Source organism: Podarcis tiliguerta, assembly GCF_965153285.1.
Source record: "Podarcis tiliguerta genome assembly, chromosome: 13".
Lineage (NCBI taxonomy): Eukaryota > Metazoa > Chordata > Lepidosauria > Squamata > Lacertidae > Podarcis > Podarcis tiliguerta.
This window is the reverse complement of record NC_139546.1, coordinates 29611609-29633652: the sequence shown is the minus strand read 5'-3', so window position 1 is coordinate 29633652 and position 22044 is coordinate 29611609. Positions and strand designations below refer to the sequence as shown.

The following is a 22044-nucleotide window of genomic DNA, read 5'->3' as shown; positions in this document are numbered from 1 at the left end:
ATAGTGTGATGTACGACTGGCTCAGTATTACCCACTCCATTTCCCCCCTCTGCTGTGTTCCTCCCACTTCTGCCATTCTTTCTTCTCCTTTTCGATCTCCAGAAGAGTTGCTTTCTGTTGCATTGCAATACTTGCCTATCTGAGGTCACCTTTAGTTGTCAAGCGATCAGTGATATTATTTTTGTCTCAATCTCTTATGTAACTGAGACTGAACACCTTGTGCTACGTCAGAGTTAAGGTGCTTTGCACATTGTAGTCTGGTCCTGACTTTTCCATGAAACAGAAGCTCAGCAGGGGATCTTCCCTTTTCTGGCGATGTTCCCTGTAATTTAGTAATGCCAAATAAGAACCTGTGTTAGTCATAGGCTTTTTTTCAGCAAATGCTTTGCAATTTTCACTTTGATTTCTGCCAGCCCACTAGACTGAAGCCTCTGTATGTGGGACTAGAGGCAACATTGAAAAAATATATATAGTAAACTTCTTAAATACTTGTGATGCAGTCTGAGGGTCATTATCATTCCTGAAAATATGAGGTATCCCATGCCTGGGAAAAGATAGCTCTCAAGTTCGATTCTCAATTGTGACTATTTTTGTGTAATTTTGTTGCAGAAAGAGGTTTGGAAGGGAGGTTCTTCAAACTCTCATAGTAGAGTTGATACAATTTTGTTTTTTTGTATTATTTTATTGTTGTTAGCCACCCAGAGCCTGGCTTCGGCTGGGGAAGGCAGGATAAAAATAAAATTATTATTATTATTATTATTATTATTATTATTATTATTATTATTATTATTTCTCCAAGCACATTAAAATATACTTGGATTTGCATCTGCCACCATCCACCTTTAAACAAACATTTTCCCTGAAAATACTTCAGCTATAATAAATGATAGACACTTTAGCTTAGCAAGTAGGTGAAGATATCTACTCACATAGTTTCAAAAGTTGCAGGAGGCAAATCTCCATCCATTGGAAGTAAACAAAACAAAACAAAACAAAACAAAGAAGTAAAATGTTCTAAATGACTTAAAAGGAAAATAGCTTGGTTTCATTACAGAAAGGAAGATGCAATCTTTCAGTTAGCAAAGATGCAGGCTGTAAAATCACATTTTGGGAAGATTCAGTTCACTTGGGCTCTTTTGCAGCTGGGAGCCATGCTACAACTGCAGCTTGTTCCAGGAAGCAGCAGAGTGGAGGGACAGAGACTGCTTGGAGTCTGCTAACTCCACCTACCTAGCAACTTGATGTCTGTTGGATCTAGGAAGCTTTGGATCTAGGAATTCTTCGTGTGGAATTACTTCCCCAATGTGAACTTCCTGTCTTCTATTTTGTTTTCTAAAAGGACAAGGCTTTTTATTGTATTTTTAAGATTTTGAAAGATTGTGCCAGTGATCTCTGTGTCAGAGTCCCTCACCAAAGATCAGAGCTGGACAACATGATTCATTTTCTAGGTGTTTAAACAATTCAACTTTCCCAAGTAACAGTTTTAAATCTTTGTGGTAATGTGTGTTTATTTAAACTGCAGCCAGGTGTTCTACTTACAGGTATGTGAAGGATGCCCTGTGTCCCCTTCTTGCCAACCCAGAGGTTCAAAGTAGTGAGAAGGAAGAAAAATAAACTTTTTTTAATAAATATTTTTATTCATTTTACAATACAAAATTAAAAGTACATCACAAGTATTTTCCACAGATACAATCTTTTGGACTTCCCTCAGCTCTTCTGCGAATCCTCCCTTTTTATTCTTTCTTCCGCATTTCTTCATTTAATATTGCCTTTTAGTAAAAAGAACCTTCTCCTTCCCTACTCCCTTTTTTACAATATTTCTAATATTATTCTTTCACAGAGCCTCTTGCAAACCAACAAACGTTGTTTGTTTATCACATATACTTTTCAAATAATCTACAAATTTACCAAAGTCCTCGGTGAACCTATGATCCCGTAGGTTTCGGATCCTTCCTGTTAATTTATCAAGTTCTGCATAGTCCATTAATTTCATTCTCCATTCTTCCATCGTTGGTAATTCTTCTTGTTTCCATTTTTGGGCCAGTAGTATCCTTGCCGCTGTTACTGCATATAGAAAAAGTTTACAATCTTTTCTATTTATTTCATTTCCTACCATTCCTAACAAAAATGCCTCTAGTTTCTTGACAAATGTATATTTCAACATTTTTTTCAATTCATTATATATCATTTCCCAGAAGCCTTTCATCTTTTTACATTCCCACCACATATGATAAAATGTTCCTTCTTTTTCTTTACATTTCCAACATTTATTAAACACTTTATACATTCTTGCTAACTTTACTGGCGTGGAAGAAAAATAAACTTTTAATGTATTTAAACTCATTTGGGTTCCAGTTTAATGATAACTCTTTTAAGGCACAACACTTCATTTTAGACATGCTTATTTATGTGAGGCACAATATCTAGTTTCAGGCAGACACTATTTACAGAGAACTTTAAAACCTCAGTCAGCATTCTTACTGAAACCTCTTCTTAGGTTAGACAGTTTTCACCTATAATTGGCATTTGTCCTAGCAACAATCTCACAGCCCCATCTAGAACTTTTTAATTCCCCCTCAGGGAATCAAATTGGTAATCCCTGTTTAACTAATTCCTAATTCCAATCAAGGCATGTCCATGTCTCCCTAGGTTCCTATCTAAATGACATACAATCCCTTTCTAGCCAATATGCAATCCCTCTATCTGTTTAACTGTCAAATTCTGCATTTGTGACTCCAGATTGGCTTTTGTTCTAAACAACTCTGACTAGTTGCTGACTCAAGGTCTGTCCATCACAATCACATTTACCTGTGCTCCTGTGTCCAGCTCTTATACCCTCACATTTGTCTCTAAGAGAGTGGTCCATTCCCTTGCACCCGGTCTGTTTTTATTACAGTAGTGATGCAAAAGTCTGTCTCTGCGTTGTCCTGTATTTTTTTCTAATCCTGCCTTAGATGGCAACATAATTTTGTAGGTTGTATTTTTGCAAGCACTGTGACACTTCCTTATCAGAGGACAGTGTTTGTTTCTATGACTGCCTCCAAACTGCATGTACTTCTCTTCTTGAGATGTTAATTCACATTCCAGTAAATCTGTGAATTCCTTCCTCCCCCCCCCCCCGCCCCAATATGTTCATCTAGGTGTCATCACTTTCGTGAAATCCTGAATACTCTGTTCAAATCACTGTTTGCATGCTGTTGGGAGACAGAGCAGAGAGGAAATATGGCCTCTTACTATCCATAAATCAGAGGATTAAGGTCTGCTGAAATGTGTTCAGCCTGCTGTAGGCCACTTTTAGAATCATGCAACAGATCAGGGGGCTATAAGTAAGTACATAAATGGGTACATCAACAAGGCATGTGATCTGAAAAGCAAAAGCGTGAATGATCCAACTGAGCTGCATAAAAGCAAGATGACCATGTGACACAGGGCAGATGTTGAATCTGCATAGCTAAATTTATCTGGAAGCTGTAACTGGCAATGATGATGTGTTTCAGGAACTCCCTTTAATTATTCTTACACACAGAGAGTTCACCTTTTCAGAACAATCCTGGAAGATATATCTAGAGAAGATTGCCTCAAACCCAACAGTTTTGATAAAGCATTTTTGATCTCCTTATTTCTCATGCTATAGATTATTGGGTTGAACATGGGTGGAACAAGACTATACATCACAGTTAATGCAAAGTCCCCATCAGATGGAGTCTTAGAGGGAGGCCTAAGGTAAGCAAAACATGCAGTGAACCAAAATACAGAGAAGACAACAAGGTGAGGTATGCAAGTGGAGAACGCCTTTTTCCTTCCCTGTACAGAAGGGATTTTCAGAACTGCAGTAAAGATGTTCACATAAGTGACAACAATGAAGACAGAACATCCAGACGCAACTATTATACTCACCACTGTAGCTCCAATTTCCATTAGGTAGAAGTTTGAGCAGGCAAGTATAAGTAACTGTGGGATCTCACAAAAGAACTGATTGACAATGTTGGAGCAGAAAGGGGTTGCAAAAGTTGCACTCGTGTGCATGACTGCAGTAAAAATTCCAGCAACCCACACGCCAGCAACCATTTGTTTGCAGGCTGCCCTGTTCATCAGCATTTCATATTGTAATGGATTGCAAATGGCAACATAGCGATCATATGCCATGACTGTAAGAAGGAAAGTATCAGATGATAAGAAGAAAAGAAACAAAAGAACTTGAGCAACGCATCCAGTGTAAGAAATGTGTCTGGTATTCATGAGAGAATTCACGATGGATTTGGGGATGGTGACTGAAACAGCCCCTATGTCCTGGATGGCCAAGTTCATCAGAAAGAAGTACATGGGAGTGTGAAGGTGGTGGTCAAAAGCTACAGCAGAGATGATGAGAAGATTCCCAAATACAGTTGCCAGATACAATGCCAGGAACAGAGAGAAATGTAGAATCTGCAGTTCTCGTATTGCTGAAAGCTCCAGGAGCAGAAATTCAGATTCATTGCCTATCTTTGCATTCATTACTAAAATGATTGGTGCTTCTAGAAGAAAACAGGAAGATAAGTATAGGTTTAAGTCCTCTAGTTATAACAAATATTTACTACTTTGGAAGAGGATTTTTGGATGTTGAAGGTAAAAGAAAGAAGTGAACAAAAAAGGAGAAACAATTATTTTTTATTCAAATGAGAATTTAGCTTCCAATTCCATATAGATATCATTATTTTTTTTTAAAAAACTACTACTGTTTCAAAACTAGTAGATTGTGGTGTTTACAAGTTCTTGATGTTGATTGAATTCTAGAGGAGGAACACAGGAGTCCTTCTGCCATCATTTCCTTACTTGCTTTGTATGTGGAAATATGCTGAGGGCAGATGCACCTTGAGAGAATCCCCATATTTACAAAACATATTTTGATATTGTAATTCATGGTCAAAACTGAAGTAACTCTTAAATATAACTTGCTGCCTGTATGATGCAAATTCAAAATCAAGTTTCTTCTATTAAATTCCAATGTCCATAACAATCTGGGTCATGGACATGTTAAAAGCTTGATTCCTGATATCCCCCTTCACTCAGTGAGTCTTTTGCTGGAGTAACGGATAATAGTTCCATAAGACTCACACACTTGGCTCATATTCAACTGTATTTTGTATTCTAGGCCTAATGTTTAGTACTCCTTCTTAGTTAAGATCACACAGGTTTCAACTATTTTTATCTTTGTTATATGTTTTCAACCTTAATGCATGCTGCAGACAAATCACATTGTTTTGCATGTAAAATGTATAGGCTTACAACTGCTTTGCGCTTACCCAGATATTTTGGCTGCCACATTATGCTAAGCCAAGGCAAGGTTCTTCAGCTCCCTTCTCACTCACTTGGAGCGGTAATGAAGTTTTTTTCTTGGTTAATATTCATGGTTGGTGAGGAAAGAGTCTAACCACTAGTCTTGGCTTGGATGATAGGCTAAAACAAAACTTGGTGTAGCTTGAGCTGACCGTAAAAAGCATCATGGAGGAGCAAAGCTACTGTACTCTTCTCTCCATGAGATTCAATATTTGTGCAGTCTTCCTAAGATAAAATTTGGTTTAGCATGTCATGGAAGCCAGATCATTGGGTATTCTACGTGAGTCTAAATAAGTTGCAGGAACCACAACAAGCACGTTTTCCCATTCTACACAATACAGAAGTATTGTCTGCGTTTAGTCCTCTGAAAACTACCCAGGTATCACAAAAGTTATAAACATACTGGTAAATATCTAACTCTTTTCCTTAATAGAAAGTAGATTTCCAGATGCAAGTTCTTCATCACTTCATTTTCATCTGTATTTTAGAAAATCACCCCATCCTTTTGTTCTGTAACATTGAACATATGGGTATACTCTTGCAGAATGAAGCTTTTAACATGGAGTGGAAAATTATAATCTCTCTCTCTCTCTCTCTCTCTCTGTGTATGTATATGTGTATATGTGTGTGTATACACACACACACACACACACACACACACACACACATATATAATGCACTCCTCAGAGTTTGGTCTCAAGAGCCCAAAACAAATTAGCTATTGTGTCTCTGGAAAATTGGACTCAGGAGTTCCACTAAAATAAAAGCAGTGTTTCTAAAGACTTAGCCCCAGGAGTCTAACACAAATAATCAATGTATGTCAAAAACAAAACAAAACAAAAGTTCCAGTTTTTAGACAGCACACTTTCTAATATTTAAAATAATAATATTGCTACATAAGTCTGTCTGGAACCTTCTGGTTTCAACTGGACTTTCTCAGACTCATTTCTTTCTTTCGTTTTAAATAATGTTTTTATTTAAATAATGTTTCTATTTATTTTCATGGTACTGAGTTGTATGACGTATGACTGGCTCAGTGTTCCCCGTACCTTCTCTCCCCCCGCCCCGCTGTGTTTTGGTCAATGCTCTAAATTTCACCCAGGTGTTTATCTTGTGAACTGCCATGAGAGCTTGTGATGAGGGTTGGTTTTTAAATCTAATAAGTAGTAAAATAATAATAATAACTCTAAGGAAATACTATAGTATTTCACCGGGGGGGGGGAATAGTTGGAAGGGTATCCTTGAAACTACCATTTGCAATGCAGACATGGGGTTTCTCATCTGCTTCTGCTAATATTGGTATCCAAATATAAATTTGTGGATTTTTTACATTCAAATACAAGGGCCAGCACCTCTACTTCTATTTGTGTGTGGTTGCTTTTGGGGTTGGTGAGAGGGCGTGTAGCACATACTACTTGTCTCCAGAGTTTCCATATCTATGTGAGATTTAATGTGTATCACTGTTCACTTTGGTTGCCCTGGGTAAAATATAGTGACTGACATATGAATACATAAATTAAAAAGTTAACATTTGGTGGTTTTGGGTTTTTTTTTTATAAAAAACATCCATTATAAAAGCAGTTCCTATGCCTACTCTGGAGGTAACAATGGACAATTCATAATCAGAATATTGTGTTCAAATCTTTAGATTATGTTAGAATGCCATGTCTGCAGAACATGAAGTTCTTTTCATTTATTCATAAAGATTCCATACATTTGAGTACTTCCAGCCTTGTGAGGTCCAAAGGAATTTTGCAAGGAACATGTGTCTCTTGTCTTTTTGGCTATAGTATTTAGATTTTATATACATCGTTCACTTTGCCCATTCCTCCAAAAATATAAGGGTACCTCTGTACAACGTGAATGACTTTTGATTGGCAAATTGTGTGTCATCTTTCAGTGAATCCCAGAGCATGACTAGTTTTTTCTCCAAGCAATGGTTCTGTATTCCCATACGCTATCACAAATAGGATGAACTCTGTCTGTTCTGGGAAGCTTACCCCCAATTTCCTGTGTAGAATTACTTTCCCCGTGTGGAACTCAATTTTCCAAAAGGATGTGGTTTTGTTTTTTAAGATTATGAGAATTGTGTCAGTGGCCACTGTGTCAGATTCCCTCACTAAAGATGGGAGGTGGGAAACATGACCACTTTCCTGGGTTTCTAAAAGATACAACTCTCCCTAGTAACAACACTGGAGACATTTTAACTCTTTGTCGGTAAAAAAACAGGCAGGTGTTTTACTTATGGGAAGGATGCCCTGTGTCCACTTATCTGCCACCAAAGGTTCAAAGTAATGAGGAGGCACTTCTGGAACAAAGATAGAATTTTATAGATTTACATTCATTGTGGATTCAAACTTAATAGTCTCTCTCTTAAGGCACAACACTTCATTTTAGAAATGTTACTTGAGTGGGACGCAATAGTTTCAGGCAAAAACTCTTTAAACAGAACTTTTAAATCCCAGTCAAAACACTAGTTTAAAACTAGTCTCAGGATAGACTTTTCCCAACTAAAATGGATATTTGTGTCACTGCCTAGCAAGAATCCCACAGCCCCTTCTAGGGTTTTTTCCTTAGCCCCAAGGAAGCAAATTGGGTAGCCCTCTAAAACTAATCCCGAAATCCAATGAGAACAGGTCCTTCTCATCTGAAGTTCCTAAACAAGGGTTTATCCGCATTTTTCCTTTTCCCATGGCTAGAAACCAAGGATGTGAGTGGGGGTTTTTTCTCTCCTTTCTGTAGGAAAAGCCACTTTAGCTTTAAATAAAAAGAAATGACAATCCACAGAAAAGCTGATTGCCAGATGAATGCACTGGGTCAGAAAGGGTACACATGCACTATATGACAGACATTCCCTCTCTAAATGTACGATTAACAGGCTATGTGAACTGAGATGCAACATTATTAATGGTACATCTACGCTGGAGGAACACAGGATGTCCTTGTGACACCTGGCAGATTTTGAGTCTGCATATCAACATGTTTCTAGAGACTGTAACTGATCATGATATCTCCACAGATCCCAATGCTTATACCTACAGAGAGAAGTGTAACCATTTCAGTATAAGTCTGGAAAAGATTTTAATAGAAGAGTGCTTCACACCCAAGAGCTTTGATACAGCATTTTTAATCTCCTTATTTCTCATGCTGTAAATTATTGGATTGAACATGGGTAGTACAATGGTATACATAACAGTAATTGCAAAGTCCCCATTAGATGGAATTTTTGAGGGAGGCCTAAGATAAGCAAATGCTGCTGTGAAACAAAATACGGAGACGACAACAAGGTGCGGTATGCAAGTGGAGAAGGCCTTTTTCCTTCCCTCAACAGAAGGAACTTTCAGAACCACAGTAAAGATATGTACATAAGTGACAACAATGAAGACAAAACATCCAGACATAAATGTTATACTCACTACTATAGCTCCAATTTCCATTAGGTATATGTTAGAGCAGGCAAGTGTAAGTAACTGTGGAATCTCACAGAAGAACTGATTGACAATGTTTGAGCAGAAAGGAGTCACAAAAGTTGCACTAGTGTGCATGGCTGCATTGAGAAAGCCAGAGACCCACACACCAGCAACCATTTGTTTGCAGGCTGCCCTGTTCATCACCATTTCATATTGCAATGGATGGCAAATGGCAACATAGCGATCGTATGCCATGACTGTAAGAAGGGAAACATCAGATGATGAGAAAAAGGAAAATGAAAGAACTTGAGCAATACATCCAGCGTAAGATATGTGTCTGATATTCATGAGGGAATTGGCCATCGATTTAGGGATGGTGACAGAAACAGCCCCTAGGTCCTGTATGGCCAAGTTCATCAGAAAGAAGTACATGGAAGTGTGAAGGTGGTGGTCAAAAGCTATGGCAGAGATGACGAGAAGATTCCCAAATACAGTTGCCAGATACAATGCCAGGAAGAGAGAGAAGTGTAGAATCTGCAGTTCCCGGACAGCTGAAAACTCCAGGAGTAGAAATTCCGAGATAGAGGATTCATTGCCCATCTTTGCATTCATTAGTAAAATGACTGGTGCTTCTAGAAGAAAACAGGAAGACAAGCACAGGTTTAAGTCCTCTTCTAATAATCAATATTTGTTATCCAATACTGCTTCAGATATGATTTTTGTGGGATATAGATATTTTTAAAAGTAGTGAACAAAATAGTGTAATAATAAATCTTTATCTAAAGGAGATGTTAGCTTTCAACTCCATATATGTTAAAATAAATTACTGCTAAGTAGTCTTTTTTCTTCTGGGAATTATAGGGGTAGAGCTACCCAAAGAGCATTGAAATTTATTCACGTATGCTACTACAACGGCAAGAGAGTTATTTTCCCAAAAATTGAAAGAAAAAGAAGAATTGACAAAAGGAGAAAGGATACAAAAACTTATGGACTATGCAGAAGTGGCAAAATGTACTGGAAAAATAAGAAATCAAGCTAACAAACATTTTATTAAAGAATGGACTGAGGTAGGCGGAGACCTCCATGTATCCCACCTGGGGGGAGGCGAAGCCAAGCCTGTGGTGATGGTGCCACATAGGGCCCAGGGGGCTGCGCATGACCACACAAAGGGCACCCCCCCATTTAATGTGGGGAGCGGTCATTATTGAATATTTATGAACAAATATTTATTGAATATTATTTACAACACACATTTTGATAATTACTTAGAATTACAGTAATACTTAAATATAGGAGGATGATTAGGTGCCCATATAATGGAGACTAAAATTTGTGGTTTTTGTGTTAATTTCCAGTGCAATGCCCATCACAACTTGAGTCTACAATACCTTAACAGCTTGTTTCCTAACATCCCTATTTGATCAGTGAGGTCTTTGACTGAATCACTGGTAGTGGTTCCACATAGCTCAGACACAGAGCACATACTTCCCAGGAGGCATGTATTCAGTATTCTGGGCTCAATGCTTTGCAACTCCTTCCTAGTTCAGACCACAGAGGTTTCAAGTGTTTTAATCTTTGTTTTAGGTTTTTAACCTTAATGTGCGCTGTGGACAGACCACAGTCTTATAAATGTACAACTGTATAGACTCTTGGAGAGAAGCTTCCAGCTGCTTTGCTGCTCCCCAGATCTTTTTGCTGCCACACTCTGACAAGACAAGACAAGCAAAGTGCTAAAACTCTCTCCTAACTCACTAGGAGCTGCAGTGAAGGTTTGTTCTTGGTTGCAGCTCATGGTTGGTGAGGAGAGAGGCTAACCACTAGTCCTGGTTTGGATGGTGTGCAAGTCAAAACCTGGAGTAGCTTAAGATGACAGTAAAAAGGAGCACGGAGGAGCAAAGCTCCTGTAATCTTCTTACCAGGACATTGCACATTTGTGAAGTCTCACTAAGTTAAGAATTGGCTTAGCTTGTCATGGAAACCAGGCCACTGGGTTTTCTATGTGCAGTCTATATAGGTTTCAGGAGAGACCACATAACAAGCAGGATTTCACATTTTACACAATACACAATAGTTGTTTTAACCCTCCAAAAACTACACAGGTATCACTAAAGTTATAAAAATAGAAACATCTCACTCTTTTCCTTTAAATAAATTTCCAGATGAAATGCCTTTATCACTTCAAGATGTTCTGTATTCTTCTAGCCACCCATGGATCTTTTTTTTCTTTTTCTTTTAATTTCTTCCTCCTTTTCTTCTGAGGCAGTGAAAATGTTTCTATACTCTTGCAGAATGAAGAGTTTACCATGGGGTGGAAATTTATTACTATTGTTACAGTTGTGTTCCAAGAGTTTGGTCTCAAGAGCCTCAATCAAATCAGCAATTGTGTTCCTTGTTGGTTGGACTCAGGAGTCCCACAAAAAGCAGCAGGAGTGTTTGTTAAGCCTTGGTCCCAGGTGTCCAACACAAATCCATCAAAGTATGTAAACTTCCACCTTAAACATTGCTCATGAAAATATTTAAGCTAGAATAAACCACAGACACTTAGATTTATTTATGTTCCTGTTTCTAAAAAAACCCACCATATAATTTAATACTAATAATAGTGATGATGTTAATGCCATATAAGTCTTTCTGAAACCTTCTTGTTTCATCTGGACCTTCTCAGACTCATTTCTGATAGTTGTGTGAGGTATAACTAGCTCAGTGTTCCCCATGTACAGTAATTTCCCCTTACCCACTGTGTTCTCCCATTTAGGATATCTGGAGGAGATGCTGTTTATTGCATTTTAATATATGCTCATCTGAGGTCTGTATTTTATACTGTCTGAGAGCTAGTTCTTCATTAACAACATCCCTATGTGTCCCTGAGATACCATCATGCATTCAACCCTCACCTTTGGTTGCAGAGGAGCCTATGCTCATAACCCTGTTCCATAATATCATTTTTGTCTTATGTATCTGGGACTGGAAACCTTGTGTTAAATCAGAGTTAAGGTGTTAACACACATGGTGGCCTGGTCCTGAGTTTTCTATGAAACAAGAGCTCAAAAAGGGAGCTTCCCTGCTCTAAGGATGTGGCCCTGTAATTGTGTGTCAAGGCCCCTAAGGCACCCCCAAGAGAAATAAAGACACAAGGACACAGCATTTTAGGTTAATGTTAGTTTAGGCCACAACTTTATTGGTTACAGAATGTGAGCAGTATTGGCTTAGGCATTGGCAACAACAGACTACACTCCTGCCTGCCTTGCAGGAAGTCTGTAAGGGTAAACCACCAGTAGGGGGAGCCCTGCTGATGCGGATCAACTTGAGCATCCCCTGGATTCCTGAAGGGATCTTGGCATGGCCCTAGCCGCTCCACAGGCTTTGGATGAGATCCATATCCCCAGATTCCTTTAACGAAATACCCTTAAGCATGGAGGGGCAGGTGATGGCTGCACCTTTCCTCCCCCACACAACACTATTCCAATGCCTAAGCACCACGCGAGCCCAAAGCTCACCACCAATACCTTCACACCTGCAACCAACCTCTTATGCCTTTGATAATATCGGCCAACCAAACATTAATTTTGTGATGCCAAATAAGGATCTGTTTTGAGTCCAAGTTCTGTCCATCCGTCTGCACTTGATCTTAGCCAAAAGGCCGAGAAGCGATCTGTCCATCCGTCTGTCCCCCCCCCCCCCCAATACTTTATAATCTTTACTTCACTTTCTGCCTGTCCACTAGAGTGGGACTTTTTGAGACTAGAAGTAACATGAAAAAAATTCTTAAGCACCTGTGATGCAAACTTACGGCCCATGCCTGCGGGGGGGGGGGGGGGTAATAGCTCTCAAGTGTGACTATTTCAGAATTCTTTTGATTGAGTTAGCACAATGGTTATTTCTCCAAGCTCATTAAAACTTAACTGGATTCCCTGTAAAAATACTTCAGCTAGAACAAATCATAGACACTTAGCTTGGCAAATATGTGAAGATATTTACTCACAGAGTTTCAAACCTTACAGCAAGCAAGTCTCTATCCATTGGCAGTACAAAAATTAAAGAAGTAAAAGTGATCTCGAAAAGTGACTCGGAAAGAAAAGAGCTTCATTTCCTTGCAAAAAGGAACATGCAATCTTTTGGTTTGGGAACTCCTCCCAAAGCATTCCCTATCTGGACATCCAGGATACGTTCACATGGGCAGGAAGGCCATGATGGCACCCCAGTCCAGACTCGTCAGCGCGCTTGCCAGCCCAGTGCATGATGCTGTGGACAACAATCCAAATGGCATCATTGGCGATGTAACCCTTGTCAGCGTCAGACTTCCAACAAACCTTATTCATAATCCTGTCCACTGACAGGCCCCAGTGTGCAGCCTTTGTAGCAGCACCTATTGGGAAGGAATTAGGCAGTAGGCAAGTCGCAGGCTGCAATAACTGGCGCACGACATGAGCAAATTGATGCCTGGCTAACAGGGACCCGTTTTAGTGCTCTAGGAGTGGGCCAGCCCCCAGGGGGATGAAGAGCCCTAGGCAAGGGCCTGCCTCACCAGTGACCGGAAGCCTGATGGTGGCACCCCTGCCCACTAGGTCTGTCTTAGAGCTCCTGACTCTAACAACAAGCTCCAAAGCAGATAAGGAAAATTCCTGAAGCAATAAGCCTCCAGACTCTCCACCCCATGCTGCCTCCAACACAATTTCCCCAACTCTCAGTACACCAAAACTGCAATGGAATACTGAAAGGAGCCTCGCCTCGATCTTTAACCAGAGACAAGTCTTAACTTGTTGTGGATACTGCATAGAAGGTCTAAATTGACCGGTTTGCTGCCCGCTGTCCTGTGAGGTTGGAGCCTATTCCCAACTTCCAAGGCCCTGGGCATGACAAACTTTTCACAAAGGTCTCTGGAAAAGAAAGCTTTATTATAACAGAAATTGCAGTGGACTGAAACGTCCGATCTGCAGCAGGTGGGCCAAAACTATGAACTGTGCTCAGAAACGTACTGGGAGGCAATGTAGGTCTATCAAGACCAGTGTTGTCTTTTCATCTAGGTGCTGTCACTCCTCTGAAAACCTGAATAGTCTGTTAAAATGGCTCTTTGCATGATGTGGGGTGACAGAGTAGACAGGAAACATGACCTGTTACTATCCATAAACCAGAGGATTAAGTGCTACTGAGATGTGTTCAGCCTGCTATAGGCCACTTTGAAAACCATGCAAGTGAACAATGGGGTATAAACTTCAACATACATACATAAATGGATTATCAACATGCCATGAGATCTGACAAGCAAAAGTGTGATAGAGCTGAGCTGAAGGAATGCAAGATGACCATTTGAAACAAGGCAGATGTTGAGTTTGAATATCTGAATCTATTAGGAAAATTAACTTGAAATGATGCTATATTCCAGGAACTCCCTTTAATTACATCGTTTCAGAACAAGCCTAGAAAATATATACAGAGAAGATTTCCTCAAACCGAACAGTTTTGATAATGCATTTTTTATCTCCTTATTTCTCATGCTATAGATTATTGGGTTGAACATGGGTGGTACAAGACTATACATCACAGTTAATGCAAAGTCCCCATCAGATGGAGTCTTAGAGGGAGGCCTAAGGTAAGCAAAAGATCCTGTGAAACAAAATACGGAGAAGACAACAAGGTGAGGTATGCAAGTGGAGAACGCCTTTTTCCTTCCCTGTACAGAAGGGATTTGCAGAACTGCAGTAAAGATGTGCACATAAGTGACAACAATGAAGACAAAACATCCAAACATAACTATTATACCCACCACTATAGCTCCAATTTCCATTAGGTAGAAGTTTGAGCAGGCAAGTGTAAGTAACTGTGGGATCTCACAAAAGAACTGATTGACAATGTTGGAGCAGAAAGGGGTTGCAAAAGTTGCACTCGTGTGCATGACTGCATACAGAAGGCCAGCGACCCACACGCCAGCAACCATTTCTTTACAGGCTGCCTTGTTCATCACCATTTCATATTGTAATGGATTGCAAATGGCAACATAGCGATCATATGCCATGAGTGTAAGAAGGAAAATATCAGATGATAAGAAGAAAACAAATAAAAGAACTTGAGCAACGCATCCAGTGTAAGAAATGTGTCTGGTATTCATGAGAGAATTCACGATGGATTTGGGGATGGTGACTGAAACGGCCCCTAGGTCCTGGATGGCCAAGTTCATCAGAAAGAAGTACATGGGAGTGTGAAGGTGGTGGTCAAAAGCTACAGCAGAGATGATGAGAAGATTCCCAAATACGGTTGCCAGATACAATGCCAGGAACAGAGAGAAGTGTAGAATCTGCAGTTCTCGTATTGCTGAGAACTCCAGGAGCAGAAATTCAGAGACAGAGGATTCATTACTTATTTTCTCCTTCATTAATAAAAATTTTCCTGTCACTGGAAGAAAACAGAAAGATAAACATTGGTTTAAGTCCTCTTGTGATAACAAATATTTACTACATTTGAAGAGGGTTTTGGGATGTTGAAGGTAAAAGAAAGAAGTGAACCAGAAAGGAGAAACAATAAATATTTATTTAAATGAGAAGATAGCCTTCAACTCCATATAGATAATATATCATTATTTTAAAATAAACTTCCCACTGTTTCAAAACTAGTAGATGTTCTCAAGCTCTTGAAGTTTAATGCTGCCACTGCTAGAGGAGGAACACAGGAGTCCTACTGCCATTATTGCCATACTCGCTTAGTATATGGCAATATGCAGAGGACAGATGTACCTTGAGAGAATTCCCATCTTTACAAAAGGTATTTTGATATTGTAATTCAGCATCAAAACTGAAGTAACTCTCAAATATAAGGGGATAACTTGCTGCCTATATGATGCAGATTCAAAATCAAGTTTATTCTATTAAATGCAATGTCCATAACAATCTGGGTCATGTATATGTTAAAAGCTTGATTCCTAATATCCCTGTTCTTTCAATGAGGTCTTTGGCAAGAGTCACTGATAATAGTTCCACATGTCTCACACACTTGGCACATACTCATCCTATATTCTAAATTCTAGGCCTAATGTTTAGTACTCCTTCTTAGTTACAGATTTCAACTGTTCTTATCTTTGTTATATGTTTTTAACTTTAATGCATGCTATGCACAAACCACATTGTTATGGATGTAAAATGTATAGGTTCAAACTGCTTTGCTCCTCCCCAGACCTTTTTGCTACCTCATTATACATTATACAAGAAAAGGTGCTTCACCTCTCTCCTCACTCACTTGGAGCTGCAGTGAAGGTTTGTTCTTGGTTGAAGTTCATGGTTGGTTAGGAGAGAGGCTAACCGCTAGTCCTGTTTTGGATGACATGCTGAAACAAAACTTGGTGCAGCTTGAGCTGACAGTAAAAAGTATCATGGAGGGGTAAAGCTACTGTGCTCTCCTCTCCATGAGGTTCAACATTTGTGCAGTCTTCCCAAGATAATATTTGGTTTAGTATGTCATGGAAACCAGGTCATTGGGTATTCTATGCAAGTCTCAATAAGTTCCAGGAGAGACCGCAACAAGCAGGTTTCCTGATTCTACACAATACACTATAGAAATATTTTCTGTGTTTACTCTTCTGAAAACTACACAGGTATCACTAAAGTTATAAACATTTAAATATCTTACTTTTTTCCTTAATGGAAAGTTGATTTCCAGATGCAATTTCTTCATCACTTTATTTTCATCTTTTTAAAAATAGAATAAAAAATCATCCCATCCTTTTCTTCTGGAACTGTGAACCTATCTGTATACTCATGCAGAATGAAGCTTTTACCATGGGGTGGAAAATTATAACATGTGTACACACACACACAAACACGCTCCTCAGAGTTTGGTCTCAAGAGCCCAACACAAATGATCAAGTGTGTCCCTGGAAGCTTGAACTCAGGAGTCCCACAAAAATTAAAGCAATGTTTCTAAAGACTGGGCCACATGATTCTAACACAAATAGTCTCTCTAGAACCTTCTAGAATTAGGTAGGTAGCTGTGTTGGTCTGCCATAATCGAAATAAAAAAATATTGAAAAAGATTATTAAAAAAAACCTTCCCAAAAAAATCCTTTTAAAGAATCAAGTCCTTAAAAAAAAAAGTCCTAAAACAGTCTTTAAAAGAATCCTTCCACCCAAAAAGTTCCTTTTTAAAAAAATTGTCCGGTAGCAGCTTAGAAACCAACTAAGTTATTCTGGATATAAGCTTTCGTGTGCATGAACACTTCTTCAGATACTCTGAAACAGAAGTCACCAGACCCTCATATATAGTGGGAGGGTGGGGAGGAGTATTTCTCAGAAGGGTGGTGGGAATGGGTGCTTGGCTAATGGAACCTCTGGTTTCAACTGGACTTTCTTACACTTATTTCTTTCTTTCTTTTTTGAATAACGTTTTTATTTAGTTTCATGATACAGAGAATAGTGTGATGTACGACTGGCTCAGTATTCCCCACTCCATTTCCCCCCTCTGCTGTGTTCCTCCCACTTCTGCCATTCTTTCTTCTCCTTTTCGATCTCCAGAAGAGTTGCTTTCTGTTGCATTGCAATACTTGCCTATCTGAGGTCACCTTTAGTTGTCAAGCGATCAGTGATATTATTTTTGCCTCAATCTTTTATGTAACTGAGACTGAACACCTTGTGCTACATCAGAGTTAAGGTGCTTTGCACATTGTAGTCTGCTCCTGACTTTTCCATGAAACAGAAGCTCAGCAGGGGATCTTCCCTTTTCTGGTGATGTGGCCCTGTAATTTAGTAATGCCAAATAAGAACCTGTGTAAGTCATAGGCTTTTTTTCAGCAAATGCTTTGCAATTTTCACTTTGATTTCTGCCAGCCCACTAGACTGAAGCCTCTGTATGTGGGACTAGAGGCAACATTGAAAAAATATATATAGTAAACTTCTTAAATACTTGTGATGCAATCTGAGGGTCATTATCATTCCTGAAAATCTGAGGTATCCCATGCCTGGGAAAAGATAGCTCTCAAGTTCGATTCTCAATTGTGACTATTTTTGTGTAATTTTGTTGCAGAAAGAGGTTTGGAAGGGAGGTTCTTCAAACTCTCATAGTAGAGTTGATACAATTTTGATTTTTTGTATTATTTTATTGTTGTTAGCCACCCAGAGCCTGGCTTCGGCTGGGGAAGGCAGGATAAAAATAAAATTATTATTATTATTATTATTATTATTATTATTATTATTATTATTATTATTTCTCCAAGCACATTAAAATATACTTGGATTTGCATCTGCCACCATCCACCTTTAAACAAACATTTTCCCTGAAAATACTTCAGCTATAATAAATGATAGACACTTTAGCTTAGCAAGTAGGTGAAGATATCTACTCACATAGTTTCAAAAGTTGCAGCAGGCAAATCTCCATCCATTGGAAGTAAACAAAACAAAACAACACAAAGAAGTTAAATGTTCTAAATGACTTAAAAGGAAAATAGCTTGGTTTCATTACAGAAAGGAAGATGCAATCTTTCAGTTAGCAAAGATGCAGGCTGTAAAATCACATTTTGGGAAGATTCAGTTCACTTGGGCTCTTTTGTAGCTGGGAGCCATGCTACAACTGCAGCTTGTTCCAGGAAGCAGCAGAGTGGAGGGACAGAGACTGCTTGGAGTCTGCTAACTCCACCTACCTAGCAACTTGATGTCTGTTGGATCTAGGAAGCTTTGGATCTAGGAATTCTTCGTGTGGAATTACTTCCCCAATGTGAACTTCCTGTCTTCTATTTTGTTTTCTAAAAGGACAAGGCTTTTTATTGTATTCTTAAGATTTTGAAAGATTGTGCCAGTGATCTCTGTGTCAGAGTCCCTCACCAAAGATCAGAGCTGGACAACATGATTCATTTTCTAGGTGTTTAAACAATTCAACTTTCCCAAGTAACAGTTTAAAATCTTTGTGGTAATGTGTGTTTATTTAAACTGCAGCCAGGTGTTCTACTTACAGGTATGTGAAGGATGCCCTGTGTCCCCTTCTTGCCAACCCAGAGGTTCAAAGTAGTGAGAAGGAAGAAAAATAAACTTTTTTAAATAAATATTTTTATTCATTTTACAATACAAAATTAAAAGTACATCACAAGTATTTTCCACAGATACAATCTTTTGGACTTCCCTCAGCTCTTCTGCGAATCCTCCCTTTTTATTCTTTCTTCCGCATTTCTTCATTTAATATTGCCTTTTAGTAAAAAGAACCTTCTCCTTCCCTACTCCCTTTTTTACAATATTTCTAATATTATTCTTTCACAGAGCCTCTTGTAAACCAACAAACGTTGTTTGTTTATCACATATACTTTTCAAATAATCTACAAATTTACCAAAGTCCTCGGTGAACCTATGATCCCGTAGGTTTCGGATCCTTCCTGTTAATTTATCAAGTTCTGCATAGTCCATTAATTTCATTCTCCATTCTTCCATCGTTGGTAATTCTTCTTGTTTCCATTTTTGGGCCAGTAGTATCCTTGCCGCTGTTACTGCATATAGAAAAAGTTTACAATCTTTTCTATTTATTTCATTTCCTACCATTCCTAACAAAAATGCCTCTAGTTTCTTGACAAATGTATATTTCAACATTTTTTTCAATTCATTATATATCATTTCCCAGAAGCCTTTCATCTTTTTACATTCCCACCACATATGATAAAATGTTCCTTCTTTTTCTTTACATTTCCAACATTTATTAAACACTTTATACATTCTTGCTAACTTTACTGGCGTGGAAGAAAAATAAACTTTTAATGTATTTAAACTCATTTGGGTTCCAGTTTAATGATAACTCTTTTAAGGCACAACACTTCATTTTAGACATGCTTATTTATGTGAGGCACAATATCTAGTTTCAGGCAGACACTATTTACAGAGAACTTTAAAACCTCAGTCAGCATTCTTACTGAAACCTCTTCTTAGGTTAGACAGTTTTCACCTATAATTGGCATTTGTCCTAGCAACAATCTCACAGCCCCATCTAGAACTGTTTAATTCCCCCTCAGGGAATCAAATTGGTAATCCCTGTTTAACTAATTCCTAATTCCAATCAAGGCATGTCCATGTCTCCCTAGGTTCCTATCTAAATGACATACAATCCCTTTCTAGCCAAAAGCAATCCCTCTATCTGTTTAACTGTCAAATTCTGCATTTGTGACTCCAGATTGGCTTTTGTTCTAAACAACTCTGACTAGTTGCTGACTCAAGGTCTGTCCATCACAATCACATTTACCTGTGCTCCTGTGTCCAGCTCTTATACCCTCACATTTGTCTCTAAGAGAGTGGTCCATTCCCTTGCACCCGGTTTGTTTTTATTACAGTAGTGATGCAAAAGTCTGTCTCTGCGTTGTCCTGTATTTTCTTCTAATCCTGCCTTAGATGGCAACATAATTTTGTAGGTTGTATTTTTGCAAGCACTGTGACACTTCCTTATCAGAGGACAGTGTTTGTTTCTATGACTGCCTCCAAACTGCATGTACTTCTCTTCTTGAGATGTTAATTCACATTCCAGTAAATATGTGAATTCCTTCCCCCCCCCCCCACCCCAATATGTTCATCTAGGTGTCATCACTTTTGTGAAATCCTGAATACTCTGTTCAAATCACTGTTTGTATGCTGTTGGGAGACAGAGCAGAGAGGAAATATGGCCTCTTACTATCCATAAATCAGAGGATTAAGGTCTGCTGAAATGTGTTCAGCCTGCTGTAGGCCACTTTTAGAATCATGCAACAGATCAGGGGGCTATAAGTAAGTACATAAATGGGTACATCAACAAGGCATGTGATCTGAAAAGCAAAAGCGTGAATGATCCAACTGAGCTGCATAAAAGCAAGATGACCATGTGACACAGGGCAGATGTTGAATCTGCATAGCTAAATTTATCTGGAAGCTGTAACTGGCAATGATGATGTGTTTCAGGAACTCCCTTTAATTATTCTTACACACAGAGAGTTCACCTTTTCAGAACAATCCTGGAAGATATATCTAGAGAAGATTGCCTCAAACCCAACAGTTTTGATAAAGCATTTTTGATCTCCTTATTTCTCATGCTATAGATTATTGGATTGAACATGGGTGGAACAAGAGTATACATCACAGTTAATGCAAAGTCCCCATCAGATGGAGTCTTAGAGGGAGGCCTAAGGTAAGCAAAACATGCAGTGAAACAAAATACGGAGAAGACAACAAGGTGAGGTATGCAAGTGGAGAACGCCTTTTTCCTTCCCTGTACAGAAGGGATTTTCAGAACTGCGGTAAAGATGTGCACATAAGTGACAACAATGAAGACAGAACATCCAGACGCAACTATTGTACTCACCACTGTAGCTCCAATTTCCATTAGGTAGAAGTTTGAGCAGGCAAGTGTAAGTAACTGTGGGATCTCACAAAAGAACTGATTGACAATGTTGGAGCAGAAAGGGGTTGCAAAAGTTGCACTCGTGTGCATGACTGCAGTAAAAATTCCAGCAACCCACACGCCAGCAACCATTTGTTTGCAGGCTGCCCTGTTCATCAGCATTTCATATTGTAATGGATTGCAAATGGCAACATAGCGATCATATGCCATGACTGTAAGAAGGAAAGTATCAGACGATAAGAAGAAAACAAATAAAAGAACTTGAGCAACGCATCCAGTGTAAGAAATGTGTCTGGTATTCATGAGAGAATTCACGATGGATTTGGGGATGGTGATTGAAACAGCCCCTAGGTCCTGGATGGCCAAGTTCACCAGAAAGAAGTACATGGGAGTGTGAAGGTGGTGGTCAAAAGCTATGGCAGAGATGATGAGAAGATTCCCAAATACAATTATCATGTACAATACCAGGAACAGAGAGAAGTGTAGAATCTGCAGTTTCCGTACGGCTGAAAACTCCAGGAGCAGAAATTCAGATTCATTGCCTATCTTTGCATTCATTACTAAAATGATTGGTGCTTCTAGAAGAAAACAGGAAGATAAGTATAGGTTTAAGTCCTCTAGTTATAACAAATATTTACTACTTTGGAAGAGGATTTTTGGATGTTGAAGGTAAAAGAAAGAAGTGAACAAAAAAGGAGAAACAATTATTTTTTATTCAAATGAGAATTTAGCTTTCAATTCCATATAGATATCATTATTTTTTTAAAAAAAACTAGTACTGTTTCAAAACTAGTAGATTGTGGTGTTTACAAGTTCTTGATGTTGATTGAATTCTAGAGGAGGAACACAGGAGTCCTTCTGCCATCATTTCCTTACTTGCTTTGTATGTGGAAATATGCTGAGGGCAGATGCACCTTGAGAGAATCCCCATATTTACAAAACATATTTTGATATTGTAATTCATGGTCAAAACTGAAGTAACTCTTAAATATAA

The 22044-nt window shown here is 38.8% G+C and overlaps 3 protein-coding genes and 1 long non-coding RNA gene across 4 annotated transcripts in view; 1 reads left to right on the top strand and 3 right to left on the bottom strand.

The window, feature by feature from the left end:
- Positions 1-22044, top strand: part of LOC310663458 — a 143059-nt gene that overhangs the window by 47680 nt on the left and 73335 nt on the right. The gene's annotated exons all lie outside the window — the stretch shown is intronic.
- Positions 3532-9326, bottom strand: LOC310662562 (uncharacterized protein; the record flags this gene model as incomplete). Its single annotated transcript, XM_083409500.1, has 3 exons — positions 3532-4514; positions 4813-4850; positions 8356-9326. The coding sequence occupies 3 exons, from the start codon at positions 9324-9326 to the stop codon at positions 3532-3534; spliced, it is 1992 nt and encodes a 663-aa protein (XP_083265626.1).
- LOC310662561 (olfactory receptor 14A16-like) lies at positions 14119-15993 on the bottom strand (the record flags this gene model as incomplete). The annotated part of the gene is made up of 2 exons (XM_083409499.1): positions 14119-15116; positions 15954-15993. 2 exons carry the CDS (start codon positions 15991-15993, stop codon positions 14119-14121), a joined length of 1038 nt encoding a protein of 345 aa, XP_083265625.1.
- LOC310662560 (olfactory receptor 14A16-like) lies at positions 20646-21260 on the bottom strand (the record flags this gene model as incomplete). The annotated part of the gene is made up of 1 exon (XM_083409498.1): positions 20646-21260. One exon carries the CDS (start codon positions 21258-21260, stop codon positions 20646-20648), a length of 615 nt encoding a protein of 204 aa, XP_083265624.1.